This window comes from Trematomus bernacchii, unplaced genomic scaffold (genome assembly GCF_902827165.1).
Source record: "Trematomus bernacchii unplaced genomic scaffold, fTreBer1.1, whole genome shotgun sequence".
Classification (NCBI taxonomy): domain Eukaryota; kingdom Metazoa; phylum Chordata; class Actinopteri; order Perciformes; family Nototheniidae; genus Trematomus; species Trematomus bernacchii.
The window spans coordinates 9,345,054-9,361,816 of record NW_022988043.1 but is presented as its reverse complement, the minus strand read 5'-3'; the positions used below and the strand labels follow the sequence as shown (position 1 = coordinate 9,361,816).

Below are 16,763 nucleotides of genomic sequence, written 5' to 3'. Positions count from 1 at the left end.
TGAACTTCTTCTTTTTTTAAATCCTTTGCTTAAAGGTGGGGTAGGTACGTTTGAGAAACCGGCTCAAGATACACTTTTTGTTATATTCCATGGAATGCTCTTAACATCCTGATAGCAATGAATATCTTAAGTGCTTTGACACAAAATCCATAAAAAAATGTCATCTGTGGAAGCCGTAGTACTGTAAAAAGCACGACCAATCATTTTAGCCGGCCCGGCTAAAATAACTGGATGGCCTACCTGCCTGTCAGCTTTCCATCTGTGCACAAACTTATCTCGTGTCCTCATTGGTCATGTGCGCGTTCGTGTGTATTGGAGGAGGGGCTCTGTAAGGAAGTGGCAGATTTTTTCTGGCTGTGTATTTTCAAATTATAGCGCACTCGAGCTGGTTTCTCCAAAATTACCTACCCCACCTTTAAATGACTACACTGTCTGAAAAGACCAATCTATCTATTGATGGATGTATTAGTACATGTGTTCTTGACCCAACTTTTGATAGTATTAGTAGTCTGTTTCTGTGTTTTGTCAATAAACAGTTGAGGTGAAACGCTTAAGAAATTAAACAATTAAGAACAGGAGTGACATTTATTTTCTGACATCACATATGAAACACATAATCAGTATAACAGCAATTGATCAAAAAAACTATTCTTGTATGTAATTATTGTAGTAGATAAAGCTAATTCTGTGCTCTACCAGAGAGTTTAAGAGCAATAGCAAAGAGCATGGGTCTTTCTCTCTAACTTTAGCAAGGTAATGACATCTAATAATTTACACAACGGACACTATTCTTTTTGACTCTTTCTCGTATAGATATCACACATCGAAGAAGTCGAGGTGTGCTCCTGAGGAGAAGTTATTGTCCAGCAGCAGCTTCATCAGTTTGGCTGCAGATTCATGGCAGGGCATGGGATTATGATTGACATTTGTTAATCTCAGGATTTCTTTCTGCATATCTGTGTCAATTGGACCTGATGGAAACCAAAAGAATGAGCTGGTTAGAAAATAACACGTTTTGTCTCTTGCGCTCCATATTACAAGCATAGACGGTTAAATACAGTGATACAGCAGGCCAGCTGTTATGGATTATGGAAAGGGGGGTGACATTTTCAAATTGGGCACATCACTCATGGCTCTGGACAACATTTCTACCACTTACCTGAAAAAATATTTCAACCTTCCTGAAGTAAGTGTAAACCGTAAAAAAAAAAAAACGAAATGATATCCTTTAACTCTGTTTTTGTAATAGATATAGTGATTATTTGCATAAAATATAGTCGAATCAAACTAACCATCAAATGGAAAGGCGGTTATTGTAGGAGTCTGTGCCCACCAGCTGCTTACAGCTAACAGCTTACATTATTACAGTAGCTCTCCTGTCGATTACAACACAGATGTGTTGTTTACAATGTCATATTATCAACATTTTACATGGGCCTTGGGCCGGGGTCATGTACCCTTCGACCCCACAGTACATCCTTTCATCTTCATTTTTTTCTCAGTATCACAGGACATTTTCTTTTGAGAATACAAACATACAACATTTGGCCAAGGAACATTTAAAAAAAGAAAAGATGTGGGATAACGTAGCACATTTATAATAACATTGTTCAATGAGTATTGTCCCTGTTAAAAAGGGACAATACTCTCCCTTGTTTTCTATGATTTCTAAATTAACTTTAACACATAATTGTTTTGCATACCTCTGGTCAATATATAAAGTATATACCTGGAGAGTAGCTGAGGACTTTGACATGTTGCTGTTCCTTGGCCAGCACTGAGAACATCATATTCCTGGCTGCTTTGGCGGTACAGTATAGCACCCAGGAGGGTAAGGCCTGCAGTGCAAACATAGACGAGAGGTTTACCACACTCCATCGTAGGCCCGGCCTGCAGGGACACAACTGCAGGATCCCTGCTGTCAGAGCCAGAGGGGAGCTTACGTTGAGGGACAGATAGGAATTCACCTCATCAGGATTGGTGAAAGTCTCAAACTTGGCAATGTCACCCAAAGAGGCTATAAGGGTAGAGAGAGAGAGGAGGTGTTACACATAAAAAGGGGTAAACATGCATGTTGACATGACAATATGGGTCAACACACTACAAAAACTCGAAATCTTGCCAAGTATATTTGTCTAATATCTAGTCAGAATTTGTCTTTACACTTGCTATAAGACATAATAACTTCAGAAGTAACAATGCAGTGAGATATCGGGTCTTGTTTTAGACAATGCATCATCTTGTTAAGTCAATCTTATTTTGAGTTGTATCTCAGATTGAATGTTTTTTGTTCCACATATTTATTGGAAAATCTAAACTAACATCAGAAAACAGAAACCTTTTGAGCATTTGCGGCTTATATTGTAACACAGCATTTCCTGATTCTGGTCAAATATAGTTCAAAATAAGTTTTCCCAGCTAATTACAAGATCTGATTTATCTAAATATCCCTTCTTATTTCAAGAAATCTTACCAAGCTAATTTTCACTTGTTCTATTGGCAGATTTTTTTACTTATTTCAAGTGAAAACACCTTGTTTTCATTATTTTTTCAACTTGTTTTTGGAGCAGCATTTTTTCCAGTGCATACAAAATCAGCAGTGAGTAGGCTGCTTGGTGACAGATTCAAACAGAGAAAGTGACCCACCAGCGTTGTTGATCAGAAGCACATGTTCTATTTCATCTACAGCTTCCTGCCTTGCCACCCTGACCGTTTCATCCACACCCTCTTTGGTCCTCAGATCCACAGCGACGCAGTGAACCACCAGCTGCTGTTCCTCAGTGGCACTCTGCAGCTCTTCCTTCATCTCCTGCAGCAGAGGCCCTGAGCGAGCCACCAGCAGGAGGACCGAGCGGGGCTCCAGAGAGCGGGACACCTGGACGGACATTTGATTATTTGCTTTTCTTTCTTTAAAATCATTTTTTCTTCCTACAAGTTGATCACTTACTTGATATGCCAGCGCCTGTCCGAATCCCTTGGAGGCTCCAGTGATGATGCAGATTCCCCGGCCCAGAGTCCTGGGGTTTGTGGAGTTAATGTCTGACATCTGCACAGATTTTCTCGGGTGATAATGTGAAATGAGAGGACACTAACCCACTGCTTTTGTCAAGATGGGAACAGAGCTGCTTTTATAACCCAACATGAGGCAGAACTAATGCATTGCATGTGATGTATTAATTTAACAGTGAGAGGAGAATTAGGAGACTGTAGTTCCACATTGGTAAATTAGGCAACTACATTCAAAGGCTTCTAAAGAAAACTTAAAATATGTTTTTTGATTCAGAATAATGATATTGATCAAATTCAAATGGGTTACATTTTTAACAAAAAAACTAAAAGAAAATCAGTGACCAGATCGGATAATAAACAGTAAAAACATGGATTAGGACAATAAATTCAAACAAAGCATCTATGACGTAAACACACAACATTCCAAGACAGTATGGCTCTGAGTTTAAAACAATTATGGTTTTAGATGTAAGCGTGAAATGTGTTCCTTGCATGCTTCCTTTGATTTACATCAGTGAACATCATTGCCAAGCTTTGTTAAACTGAAGAAATACTCTGGCTTGTGGATTGTGTGTTAACTGACTGACATAATCAATTAAAATAACTTAAGGCAGCCTCTAAAGTGCAACATGAAAAAATAAACCATATGAGCTAGATACAACAATGGGAAGCAGACTTACTCTGAACCCGAGACTTCTTAAAGCATTGCTTGAAGCAAATAGAGATAACAAATAATTATTTGAAATATTTCTCAGCACAGAGAGATAAGCATCAATCTTGAGGCACCAAAAATATAATGACCGAAGTCTTGTGCCACTAAATGACTAATCCTACCATACCATTTCATGTAATTGTATAGTAGTGGTTTGGCATTTGGTAATCTTCTGACCCACTTTTGACCTTCTCATGGGTTCATGAAAAGATTTTCTTTTCATTTTGCTTTGATAGCATTAACCCCAAACACATAAAATGAGAAACTGACATTAAAGGACATTAAGGAGATGCAGAGAAGACATATATGACATTTTGGGTTTCTTAATAAAAAGCTAAATGTATTGATTGATTCAGCACATAGACGCAACACAAATAAGTGGGTGACAAAGAGCCTGGAAGCAATGGAAGTGGCTTGGCTGGGTGTGTGAAATCATAGCGCCTTCTAGTGGCAGCGGGGACACCTGAACGTAAATTAAGCTTTATTGCAACTGTGAAAACCACACTACAGGCTTTCAGCAAATACAGAACAATACTGCCTCCTTATGGACAGTTGATTGCAAGTGCAACAGCGAAAGAGGCTTCTTCTTAAGAGATTTCCAATTCAAAAGTATGTAAAGATTGCATTGGCCTAGAGATTAATGGTCAACCACACTGTAGAACAACACTTGCTTCCCTCCTCACATAACACCAGTGAGTATTGAGTGATACAAAATGTAAATTACAATTTAAAAAAATGTCCCCCAATATATATAATTGTTGTTACTGCTACTTAATCTACTTCATTTATTCACATACTTTTATAATGCTGCTACTTATTGTTTTACTATGGTTGTGTACTTGTTTGATTTTATAAACGTATGCTTGTCTCTTTATTTTATAAGTGAACCTACTTATAGAGGTTTATCTTTAATGTCCACTGTCCCTTTGCTGGAACAATGTATATGTCCCCACTGTGGGATCAATAAAGGATTTCTGATTGTTATTCTGATTCTGATAAAAGAAAATGGGGGAAAGAAAACTTCTATGCAACAAAAAGTCAGGTCACATAGTCTATACCACAGAAATAATTTTGGTTGTGATCAAAGTAAAGACAACCTGCCCAATATTAGATGACTTGTGTGACCAGAAAAAGTCAGTGATTGGACCGAGCATCGTCCAAAATATGAAAATCTGCTTTTCCTTGTCATTACTTGAATAATTTCAATGTATTTCTTATAGTTTCTCATCCATAATCAATTGCAAATTTGCAATCACAATGGATACAAAAATAAGGTCCAATTCACCAACTTCAGCCGTACATTTCTGATTTAAAGTGGACCTATCATGCTATATTTGAATAATATAGTGTAGGACCATACCTATATAAGGCATATTTATACTTTTTTTTTTCAAAATACCAAACAGATCATGCATTTTAGCCATGCCTCATTTCGCTCAATTTGCACTGTTTTAGCTCTGTTTTTGCAAGGGCTGATTCTGTGAGAACAGCACCACCTACAGGCCTGGCATATGTACTACAGCGTCTCCAGCGCTTTCGAACGGCAATGGCCGTGGCTGTCTCCTCCTGATTGGTGGAGTTGGCCCAATAGCCGTAGCGCCACTTCTGTGACGACATAGAAGTGTTCAAATCTGGATCAGTCTGTATCAGATCCATTGCAGCCCCTTTTTTAGAGATTTGGGTATGGAGGAAAATAGAGAGGGTTGTGTTTTCTGACACTTGGTGAGTTCCCTGGAACACCGGGGACACATATTCATGTATAAAAGACGTACAAAAGTGCATTTTGCATGATAGGTCCCCTTTAAAATGAATGCATTATTATCAATAATGTAATGTTAAGGGATGTTTTCCTGCAGTGCGGAGTACTTACTTTAAATAAATGTTCCTGATTCTACCTTTTTAGTAATGTAACCATTTTGATGCATGACTTTTACTTTTGATTTTCAGAGAGATATTAGTAACTTTAGTTATATATATGGATCTAAATTATTGCACCATTCAGGATGTATGGCTGTCCCCAAACTGAGATGCCAAAAAATACTTAAACAACAATACAAATGTTTTTTGTTCTTCTAATGACATCAATTATGATGATTTTTCAGTTACAGGACATTAGAAAAAATATAATTAGAACAAATAATTGTCTGTTGATGCATCCAGCATGACTGTTTCCATTGAACGTCTCATCCATCCACCCAGGGGGCTGCATATGTGACTCCATAGGCTTTTCCCCAGGGAGACCACTGGATGAAAGCCAAAAGGGGGCGTTTGCATCATACAGCCGGAGGGGCGGGGCCAGAGGTGGGTGTGTGTCTCTCAGCTGATGCGCGTATCAACCGACCGACTCCATCATCAGCATCCGACGGTGACAGCGGTCGAAGACAGCATCCCTAATTTTACCGAGCCACGGTAACATCGCATGACCACAGAGAGGCCAGCCGACCGGGACTGACGGTGCTTCTTGTGACACTAATATGTATTGAGGCTGCCATCTTACAAAACGCCGAGCTGCAAAATAGTGAGTAGCCTTTGATGATGGACCTCCAGGATGCTACAATCGGTAAATCAAAGCTACTGTCGTCAATGTCAATGACGCTGTGCATTTTAATGTGGATGTATTTTTGGATTCGGCGAGGGTCGTGCGTGTGTTTCTTGTCACGGGGCCTAGCGAGTAATTGTTTGGGAGCGCAGTGGATTCAGGGCTTGATGCGGATGCTGCTAAAGCCGCCCTTGCCGCCCAGGGATGCAGAGAAAAAGGGAGAGAGAGGGGGAGTCGTGAGGAGAGGGGATTGAGGCAGAGCCGCAGATACATGGCAGTGTTTTTTACTACTACTACTATTCACCCAAGTGGAAGTAATCCTCTAGTAAATGGGCTGGGGAGGGGAGGTGCACTGGCATGACTCTCTCTCTCTATCTATCTCTACCTATATCTATCTATCTATCTCTCTATCTATGCTGCTGTATACATTTGGAGATGTCATATGTGAGCTCGATAATATGTAACGTTTTTGAGGGCATACATATATAAAGCTTGTATACAAACATATTTATTTTTTCAAGCACATCTCTTTGTAATACTGTACACAAACTCGAATGTGCCAAGCTAATTTTACCAGTTTATTTGTGTACCATTGTCTAAAACGTATTCGACAGTCCTGCAATATATCTCGCCTTTAAAAAGTTTATATATTCTGTATTAGTTGTAGCTGCAGTTTGTGGCGATGTTGACTTGTATTGTGCTACACTTAGAGGACATGTTTGCCTTATAGGAGACAGTGAATGGCTTACGTGAAAGTTGTAGATGACAAAGGTCCCAGACTGGACTTAAACGCATGGATGTTACCGTTATGTGATCAGCAGTAAACCTCTAAACTGGCATCTAATCACAAAGCAAGACAATATAATTGAAATAAATGGTTGTTTTGAGGTAAAGTGTTGACATGTTGATATTACTGTTAGATCTGTGTTGATGAAGCTTTTAAAGACCCTGGTTTTGGGTCTTTTTTATTGAATGGTGCTGTACCTTAATGTACACCACCAATGATGCCTTAAACAGCCCTTAAAACATACTTAACATTGGTTTTTCAGATTGATATTTCAAAACTTTTCCTAATCTGAGGCACATTTATGAGGATTTCTGTAAATAACTCCTAGATGCCGCATATAGGGCAGGCAATATATTTTTGGTCTGTTTTTTTTGTAAACAAAGTTAATGAATATATTTAGTAATATAACACAAAGTTTGAATCATGATCATTTTCTTGTTTGGTGTAAAAGTAAGGATTTACTGCCATGTCCATATTTTGTCACTTGTATTGTCTGTGCAGGCCCAGTTTGTGCCAATGATGTTATCAATTAACTGGAAGACGGGTTTTATTGTTACTCTTTATTTATACCCTCACTCTACGCATAACTATGTAGACTTATCTGTCGGACACATTTCATTTTTATCATGGTGGGAGGAGCACATTTTCCTGTATGTTGGTTGAAAAATATTCTGCATTAGTTATTATTGTATAACTAGTCATTATGCAATTATAATATTGTATAACGCCTTTCATTTTTCTGTGTTCCTCTAGTGTGTGTGCCCCCACTACCTGCATTAGGTTGTGATGACCCACAAAACTTCCAAATGTTTCTGTGACCCTCCCCAATCCTGACTCCTAACCTCTAATCCCTGACCTTTGACCCCACTATGGGCAGTGTTGGCAGTGGGGTGGCAGGAGAGCAGGAGTTTGCCATGAAGTCTGTGGGTACGAGGACCACCCTGCCCAGAGCCCCTCCTCTCTCTCGCCGTTGCCCTGCCGACCGCAGCTGCAGTGCAGAACGACTGCCCCGCCCTCCTGCGACTATATCTGACGGGACGGCCTCTAGCGATGAGCGGGGGAGTGTTAGTGTTGCGACTGGGACCTGTACCGGGACTGACCGGCCCACCGAAACAGCCTCCTCCACCAACACTGAATGTACCATGACTGCCCCGTCCAACAACAACCAGTTGGAGTGTGGCAATGGAGCGGGCAGGCGGGAGAGGGAGTGGGAGAGGGAGAGGGAGAGGCAGCGTGAGAGGGGGAGAGACAGAGACCGGGACCGGGACTGGGACAGAGAAAGGTTAGAGAGGGAACGAGAGAGGGAGAGGAACCGGGAGAGGGAGCGGGAGCGAGTGGAGAGGGAGAGGCTGGAGCGAGAGAGGGAGCGGGAGAGGGAGAGAGCCAGAGAGAGGGAAAGAGAGAGAATTGAGAGAGAGAAGATAGAAAGAGAGAGGGAGCGAGAGAGGGAAAGGGAGAGGGAGCGGGAAAGAGAGAGGCTGGAGAATGAGAGGTTGGAAAGAGACAGAGAGAGGGAGATGCAGGCTGCAGGTTTGGATGTGTGTGGGAACATTGTGGGACGAGGAGGACCCGAGAAGACCAGCGTTGGCATGAACACACACCAGATCCAGCATCCGCACCCGCACCAGCACAGAGAGATGACCGCAGCCAGAGCCGACGGAGAAAACAATCCAGGCAGCCACAACCCTCCGAACCACAACCCACCCAAGATCCTGCCAGTGTCGGGAAAACTGGAGCAGGTACTTCAAGATTTAAAACTCCCAACCTGGGGCTCAGGCAAAATGAATCAAAAGGGTCAATCTATTACTCACATGCAGTGAGTTGCATGAGTTGTTATGATTCGTCCTCTCCATACTTAAAGTGATCGCTTACAAGTGTGAAATGTAAGCAACTGCGGACAAAATGCAGTGCAAAAATATTTCAGCCAAAGTTATTGACATATGAAATTGCCATCTTCCTAAGTTTTTAAAGTATAACATGTCCTATTTGTGTTACTATTCCTACACTCTTCATGGAAGAAACGGTGTCCAAACACAAAGAAGGAATTTCATACTCATAAAGCCACAACCTTTCCAGCAAAAATGCATTCTGAAGGTCTTTTTGACACATTCAATTACAATGATATCTCTTTATGTACGATGCACGTCCATATTCTGTTAATATGCTTAACAATAATGTGTTTTTTATCAGGCTTTTCTCCTATGTGTACATCCCTTTATATATTTGATTACCTTCTTTCCTCCATCTCTCTTGTAGGCGATGCAGAACAACTCGGGCCTCGTACGTCCCTCCGCCTTCAAGCCGGTGGTTCCCAAGAGCTTCCACTCCATGCAGAACCTGGTGGGCCAGGCAGGAGGGGCTGGGAGCGAGGGCAAGACTGAGGCAAGGAGTGAAGGGTTCAGTGAGAGCAGAGGAGGCAGGAGAGGCAGGGACGCAGCGGCAGGAGAATCAGGAGAGGTCCCAGAGGCCCTGCTCCTGGACCAGGAGAGCCCAGTGAGGGTCAGCAGAACTGAGGGCGGGGGAAATGGTAATGAAGTGGTTCAGGGAGGGATGTCTGACTCAGGGAGGAACTCCCTGACCAGCCTGCCCACCTACACGGGCTCGGGGTCCGGTTGTGGGCCCCCGGCCGTCCTGGGGCCTCTCAGTGCTTCCACCAGCCACATCAACAGGTTGGGCATGGTTGGGGCAGCTGCAGGCCTCGACAAGCTGGAAAAGCCTGGCTACCAGGTGAGACCCCCATCCATACTCACTTAGTCTTAGCGTGATCTCCTTTATCTGAAATAATGCCGAAAATGTAATACTATTTGCACTCAACCTGATTATGTAACAAAACCAAATCATTTAATAACGTGATCAATAATGTAATACAATGTCCTGACTGCTATTGTATTGTTATATCGTTCAAAAAAACTTTTTTTTCTAGTTTCTTCAAAACTAAAGATTTAATATTACTGATAAAAAATGTAATAATGTAAAAAAGTTTGTATTTTTGTTGAAAATGTAAAGAATACTAAATGTATATAAATGTTAGTGTCCTTTAGTATTCCGAACATCAAATTGGTTCAAAGGTTATTACAATATCAGCCAGGATATTTCAGTAACTTATTGGTCAAGTTCTATATCAATGGGTTTTCAATCAGGGTAAAGGCAAATTAGATTACATCTTCAGGAGTCAATAATATGATTGTGTGCGCCACACCTTGCTGTTATCATCTTTAATGTATCTCAATGGTTCTTTCCTTTAGAACGGGCTCAGCGCCTCAGACAGTGGCCGGTCCTCCTCGGGAAAGAGCTCCTCGTCCTATCAGAGGCTGAGCCACCTGAGTGACGCCCCTGCTCCTCTCCGGCCCTCGCCCTCCTCCGACGACATTATCCAGGACCTCGAGGACCGCTTGTGGGAGAAAGAGCAAGAGGTCAGAGGCAACACAGTGAAGTCTACCATGCAGTTGTTTCTAGCACTCAGTGGGCTTTATGATATATAATCTTTTTTTTTCTTGTTTAGGAAAGGTTTTATACTAAATCAATTGTACTTACTTAAAAACAAGGATGGTTGGCATTATTTATAAGATCAGTTCTAAACTTGAATAATTTCATTGATATTCCAACTTTTGTTGTCCAAGTTAAATATGTCTTTACTTACTGGCTGTTTGTGGCCGGATTTCTCTTCTTCTCTACCAGGTGCAGCACATGCGTAGAAACCTGGACCAAAGTGAGGCAGCGATTATTCAGGTGTTTGAGGAGAAGCAGCGTGTCTGGGAGCGGCAGATGGACGAGCTGAGACAGAACTACGCCTCGCGCCTGCAGCAGGTGGACTCACTACATTTGATTCACAGGATGTCGCTGCACTTAATCTCAACTCACATTTTGAGTCAAATGCAACAAGTGTGAATTCTTGTGAAGCATGTGGTCAAAATCTGAAACAATGGTACAATTTCCTGGGTGATGTAGAAACAACAGATGACATTTTATCTTTTTGTTTTATATGTCTTCACTAAATATAACTATCTGGCTTAATATTCACCCTCTGTCTGAAACGCTCTGTTTTAGTCCTTGTCTCTAACGACAATGCTCTGATTGGCTTGCAAGAAAAATTGCAAAGGTGGCAGGTGATTTATTGACCCTGCATATGATGGGGAGAAAATCTGAATGGCTTTTTGACGTCCATGCATTTTGACCCAAGCAGCCCAAAAGACTTGACTGGTTCCAAATGGCATTCAGACCAAATATGTCCCTGATACAACACTTACTGGGTCATGGCTTTAAGTACCAGAAGATGTTATTGCTCAATATGTTCCACATATAGATGGATACCAACAAAACATAATTTTTGTATACTTTATACTTAAAACTTTATAACACTTTATACGTACATTGCTTCTGCAGGTTACCCGTCGTGCTCAGCGCTCCCAGACTGCCCTGCAGGCCCAGATAGGCCGTCTATCCCAGGACAAGAGGAGGCTCCAGGAGGAGATGGCGGCTCTGTTGGCCCAGAGGGAGGAGCTGGAGAGAAAGTGTCTGGATTACAGGAAGGAGCAGGCTGACATCTTGCCTCGTCTGGAGGAGACCAAGTGGGAGGTGAGATATGAGTATATGACTCGGTGCGCTTGACTAGTTCAGTAAAATGTTATCAGGGTTACATCATGGTAGACTGAACAGTAGAGGACTGAGTACAACCGTGTGTGTGACGCTGCCTCTGTACAGCAAGCCACGCAATGGAACAGGGAGCATATTGACCATAAAAACTAATACTTCTGAATATTGGGGGTTTGATGTTTCATCACAATACATATTGATTATCTGGACAAGGATGGGATAACTGCCGATATCACAAACTTTGCTAAGATACAATTTAAATGTAATTTAGTTCATGGGTCTTAGATAGATATGGGAAGATGCCCATTTAACACAATCAGCTACATTTAAATCAACTCCCAAAAAGTCACTGAAATATGATATGACAATTTAATTGCCTGGCTCTTTCAGACAATTTTTTAACACGTTTTTTTAACCAAGAAATTCCAAATAAGGGTATCTGAAGACAATGATATGTATTGTTGTTTTGACTTTGTGTCAATATCCTGGATTATTGATCATTGAGTCGATTATATCTACTCAGATTGATGGGTATTTACATCCCTACTTAATACAACAACAAAAAATACCATTCCCTTCTTCTTTATACGTGGTAGGTGTGTCAGAAGGCCGGAGAGATCTCTCTGCTGAAGCAGCAGCTGAGGGAGAGTCAGGCTGAAGTGACGCAGCGAGCTGGAGAGATGGTGGCCCTAAGGGGCCAGCTGAAGGAGCTCAATGCCCAGCTGAGGGAGCGGGAGGAGACCATGCTGGGCCTGAAGGACTCCTACAGCACCAAGAGCCTGGAGCTGGAGAAGTGTGAGGGGGAGCTGAGGAGGACTCTCTCAGAGGTGAGGTTTCAATTGCACCTTGACTTATGCTCAGCAGGCTTTAACACAGAGGAAAACAAACAACAGAAAAACACAAACGTGAATAATTTGAACATTATTTAAAAAATGTAAATGATAGTCAGTTTATTTATCAGTTTTCTGAATTGGCAATGCAACCAAACATAGATTTCCTAGTAGAGCAATGATCAGACCTAAAAAATCAAGTCGCACCATATGAAGCTAAAGGTCTGACAAATAGAACATATTTTCAAATATATATATTTTTTTTTATTTGGCAAAATCCCTGAACCTGAGAACGAAATCTCTAGTTTCTAAGAAAAACACTTTTTTTAAGTGTCTTTGTTAAAATCCTATTTCTTTATTTGTGTGTATGAGTTTACAAGTGAACAAAAAGAGTACTAGCCAAGCTGCTGAAAACAAAAATTCCAGATCGTAGGATATTTTCCCAATTGTATGCACATAGAGTGTGTAAAACGAGTCCTGCTTCTTTGAAGAAAGCTAATATCGACTCCAGTTTGGTTAAAATATCTCATAAGGTAGATTTTTCAACTTGAATATTTAGTCAAAGGACTTTGGTTCTGTTGGCTAAAAGGCTCACATTATTCTAGGGACAATGATGTAAATCTTGTGTAGTTCAGCACCGGTCAACTTTATCAAAGGCTTTAGAGAGTAATGCAATGTTGATTACTATCCAAAGCAGTTACAATATAGTATACAGCAAGGCAGATTTAAGGATTGACATGATTTACACTAATCTAGATTGTTGAGCATCTAAAACCAAGAAATCCTTCAGAAGGATTCGAAAAACAAAACAAAAAATAGACTAGAACAAATTGGGGATTAGGCAACATCGTATACTACAGCTACAGCATTTTTCTCCTTGTTTTGTACAAGCCCATAAGCAGCTGACACATATCACATGTATATATTATTTGTATTCCATCACTTAAGAGGCAGTAAGTTTAAGAGCAATATTTATCTCTTTTAACACAATGTCTGCATATATCAATAGCTCTTGTCTGGCAAAACGTACAATATCACTCAATCATAAACCATCAAAAGAAAGCTTCCATTTTTGGGCCATTAATACACTTGGCAACATTAGTCAAGCGTTGTGGACCTAAGTTTATGTCTGTGTTATGTTTTGACATTTAGCCCTAGAATCCCATTTCAAAGTGTGACTACAGTTTAGGTGCATACATGTGCTTGATTGCATTTCTGCATATACAGTATGAAAAACAAATGCAGCTGGATGAGTATTTGTTTGAATGGCTGTGTGAATGAATGCTTTCACACCTTATGTCTATCTATATAACTATGAACACTTATTAAGCTTATTTTTTATGTAGGAATCCTCCTGCCTGTGACTGTGAAAATATTTATTGTGATATACATTTTCCTTTTTATAGGTGTCCCATCTAAGAGAGAAGCTGGGTGTGTTTGAGGCAGAGGTGCTCAGTTTAAAGCGGGCTCTAAATGAAGTGAGCAGAGGAGTAGAAGTGGTTGTGAGCCCTAACTTAGCTGCTGCAGGACTTTTGCCCCCCTGGGGGATTGTCCACTGCCCACGTAACCCCACTGAGTCCTCAACCAACTCTCTCACCTCCACGTCTGACACCCTGCTGAGTCTTCAGAGCGATGAAGCCAAGGCCCAGAGGCAGGAAGCTCAGAGACAGGAGAGGCAGCAACGGGAAGAAGCTCAATGGCGTGATGTGCAGCAGAGGCAAGATACCCACATGCAGCAGGACCTTCGAATGCGTCAGGATGCCCAAATTCGACCAGAGGCCCAACTCCGTCAGGAGGCCCAGCTTCGTCAGGAGTCTCACCTCCGCCATGAAGCCCAATTACGCCAAGAGGCCCAGCTCTGCCACGAGGCCCAAATGCGTCATGAGGCCCAACTCTGCCAGGAAGTGCAGCTACGTCAGGATGGCCACCTGCCGCAGCGAGGCCCGGAGGGTCACTGGGACGAGTCAGGGGAGCTTCGCAGGCAACTTGAGCAGCTGCAGGCCGCATTGCGCCTGGAGCGGCAGCAACGGGAACGCCAGGCACTCAACTTCGACCAGGAGCGACACACCTGGCAGGACGAGAAGGAACGGGTTTTGAAATACCAGGCACAGCTTCAGCTCAGCTACGTGGAAACGCTGCAGAAGAATCAGGCTTTGGAAAAACGTATGATCTCGTTGGGAGCTAAACCCTCCTCAACGTCCACCACCACCACTATTACCACCATCACCACCAGCTCCCCCACCTCTTCCAATTCTCCCCCTCCACCACCAGCCATGTCACCTCTATCCCCTCAGCCCTCACTCTCTATCTCTGGCCCCATTGCCCTCACCATCTCCCCGCCTTGTGAAGATCAGAAGGGCCCTCCTTCTCTCCACCAGCTTGCCAATCCCTGGGCAGGACCTTCACGCCTGGAGAGGATAGAGTCCACTGAGATATAGAGACATGACCAATTTTCCAGTCCAAGACACTCACAGTGACGAGGCCTCTCACAGAAAACCACTTCAGCATACAGTTGAAAAACATTTCAGTCTACAATAGAATAAATCAGTACAGTCTGACAAACTTTTCAAAGCAACTTAAGACACTGAAAACAATAACAAATGCCGAATGCCCACTACCAGTAACAGATCCTCCGCACGGGAAGTTGAACTTCATTCAATCAATGATTTTTCAAATTCCTAAGCAGCCTTTCTCTCTGTAGTTGCACATTACTACATCTCATTTAGCCAGTGTGCAATGTGAGGAATGTGCCACACTGATGGATGGCAGAAAAGCAAAATGTTAAATGACAATTTTTAGATGACAGCACTAATACAGGGGGTCATTTAACGCCCATGCTAGAAAAGGACCAAGACAATCAGGGATATTGTCAGAAATTAACGACCAGAATATTATGCGGTATTTATTCATTGTAAGTCTGTGTCACTGGTCATGTATAAGTAGAAATAGAGGTCAGAGTGTGTGATGTTAACTTGCATTTTTGGCCAGAGAGCGCCTTACTCCATTTTTTCCAGCATGTATACAAGAAAAACTAATGCTGGGAATAGAAAAATAGGAGTGTGTTTATCATTTTCAGTGCTTTAATTATAATATCAGAAAACCAGTCACACAACATTGTTACACAGGGCTGGACTAATTCATTTAAAATCCCAGCAGATATCAACATCAAAGGTCACACCCTGATTTTTGATTGAGTTTTCAAGTCCTTTCATGCACAGGGTCCACAATGCATGACCCATATAAACACATCATTAATACCAACAGAGTTTATATTTTCTAAAAATTGAATTAAATAGATATGTTTAGCAGATAATCAACCCCAACTGAATATAGAAAATGTTTTAAAAAGTGGGAGAACCTGATTCGCCTTCAATGCAGCTCGCCTGTCTTGACTAAAAACAAACACTAGAGGTCAGAGGAGAGCTTTCACAGCGATGCCAACTCAACCGTCTTTTATTGAACTGCAAGGAGAATGTGAATCAAAGCACACAATTTGAATTTGGTTATTATGATAATTGTGTTGTTCACTTTGTGCATTTACAGCCAAGAAATCAGTCGGTATCCCCAAAGTCAAAAATACAATTTATAGAATGTATGATATACTAAAAAGAAATACTTATAATAGTTATAGATTGTAAATGTGTGTATGTGGTGCGAGTGCGAGTGTGCGTGGGAGAGCCGGTGTGTGCATGTGTGTATACTTATAAAAAGCTTCAGCTTATGAGATTGAGGATAGAGGGACTAGTGGCAATATAGTAAGTGAAGATATGTTGATGGTAAATGGATTTTTCTTTTTTTGGGGTGGGGGCTTTAAGTACTGTAAGATGTAAGGGCACTGAGACTGAAGGAGTATGTATATCATGGAAAACTGTCTCTACTGTATATTTCTTTTAGACAAAGCAGGGGAGAACAACGTTTAAAAAAAAAACCTGAAAAGGGAAAGTCAGCCTCTTTAAAGGGAGCGTTCAGGCTAACTGCACTACGTAGTGTCCTACACACGAGTTATGATGTACAGTAGACTCAGATGTGAATATCATGGCTTTTATATGTGTTGTTTATGCCAGCATACAAAGATGTTGCTCAAGAATATTAACTTATCTCTAAAGTATTACATAGTATTATCATCTTTATTACTGTTATTATATTATGGTGAACTGACAGAGAAAATATGTGCCATTTAAGCTTTCCTTTATGTGTTTTTTTAACTGTGTAGATAGCCTATTGGCCTACCATAATGGTGCAATCATAGCAACCCTGTCCAAAAATGATGTTCTTTTTGATGTAGGTGATAAA

The 16,763-nt window shown here is 41.4% G+C and overlaps 2 protein-coding genes across 5 annotated transcripts; one reads left to right on the top strand and one right to left on the bottom strand.

Annotated features, from left to right (window-relative positions):
- Window positions 1-664: 664 nt before the first annotated feature.
- On the bottom strand, window positions 665-3,046 carry sprb (sepiapterin reductase b). Its single transcript, XM_034118707.1, has 4 exons — window positions 2,948-3,046; window positions 2,647-2,875; window positions 1,730-2,017; window positions 665-971 (listed from the first exon to the last, which is right to left on the bottom strand). Exons 1-4 carry the CDS (start codon window positions 3,044-3,046, stop codon window positions 817-819), a joined length of 771 nt encoding a protein of 256 aa, XP_033974598.1. The 3' UTR covers window positions 665-816.
- A 3,047-nt stretch (window positions 3,047-6,093) lies between these two features.
- lzts3b (leucine zipper, putative tumor suppressor family member 3b) lies at window positions 6,094-16,388 on the top strand. 4 transcript variants are annotated; one of them, XM_034117599.1, is made up of 8 exons: window positions 6,094-6,239; window positions 7,801-8,786; window positions 9,304-9,774; window positions 10,293-10,460; window positions 10,726-10,854; window positions 11,431-11,622; window positions 12,237-12,467; window positions 13,877-16,388. In XM_034117599.1, the coding sequence occupies exons 2-8, from the start codon at window positions 7,917-7,919 to the stop codon at window positions 14,906-14,908; spliced, it is 3,093 nt and encodes a 1,030-aa protein (XP_033973490.1). In that variant the 5' UTR covers window positions 6,094-6,239; window positions 7,801-7,916; the 3' UTR covers window positions 14,909-16,388. The 4 variants fall into 4 exon arrangements, with proteins under 4 accessions (XP_033973490.1, XP_033973491.1, XP_033973489.1 ...); XM_034117600.1 differs by having other exon boundaries at window positions 6,104-6,281; window positions 7,925-8,786; XM_034117598.1 differs by having other exon boundaries at window positions 6,104-6,281.
- Window positions 16,389-16,763: the final 375 nt, after the last annotated feature.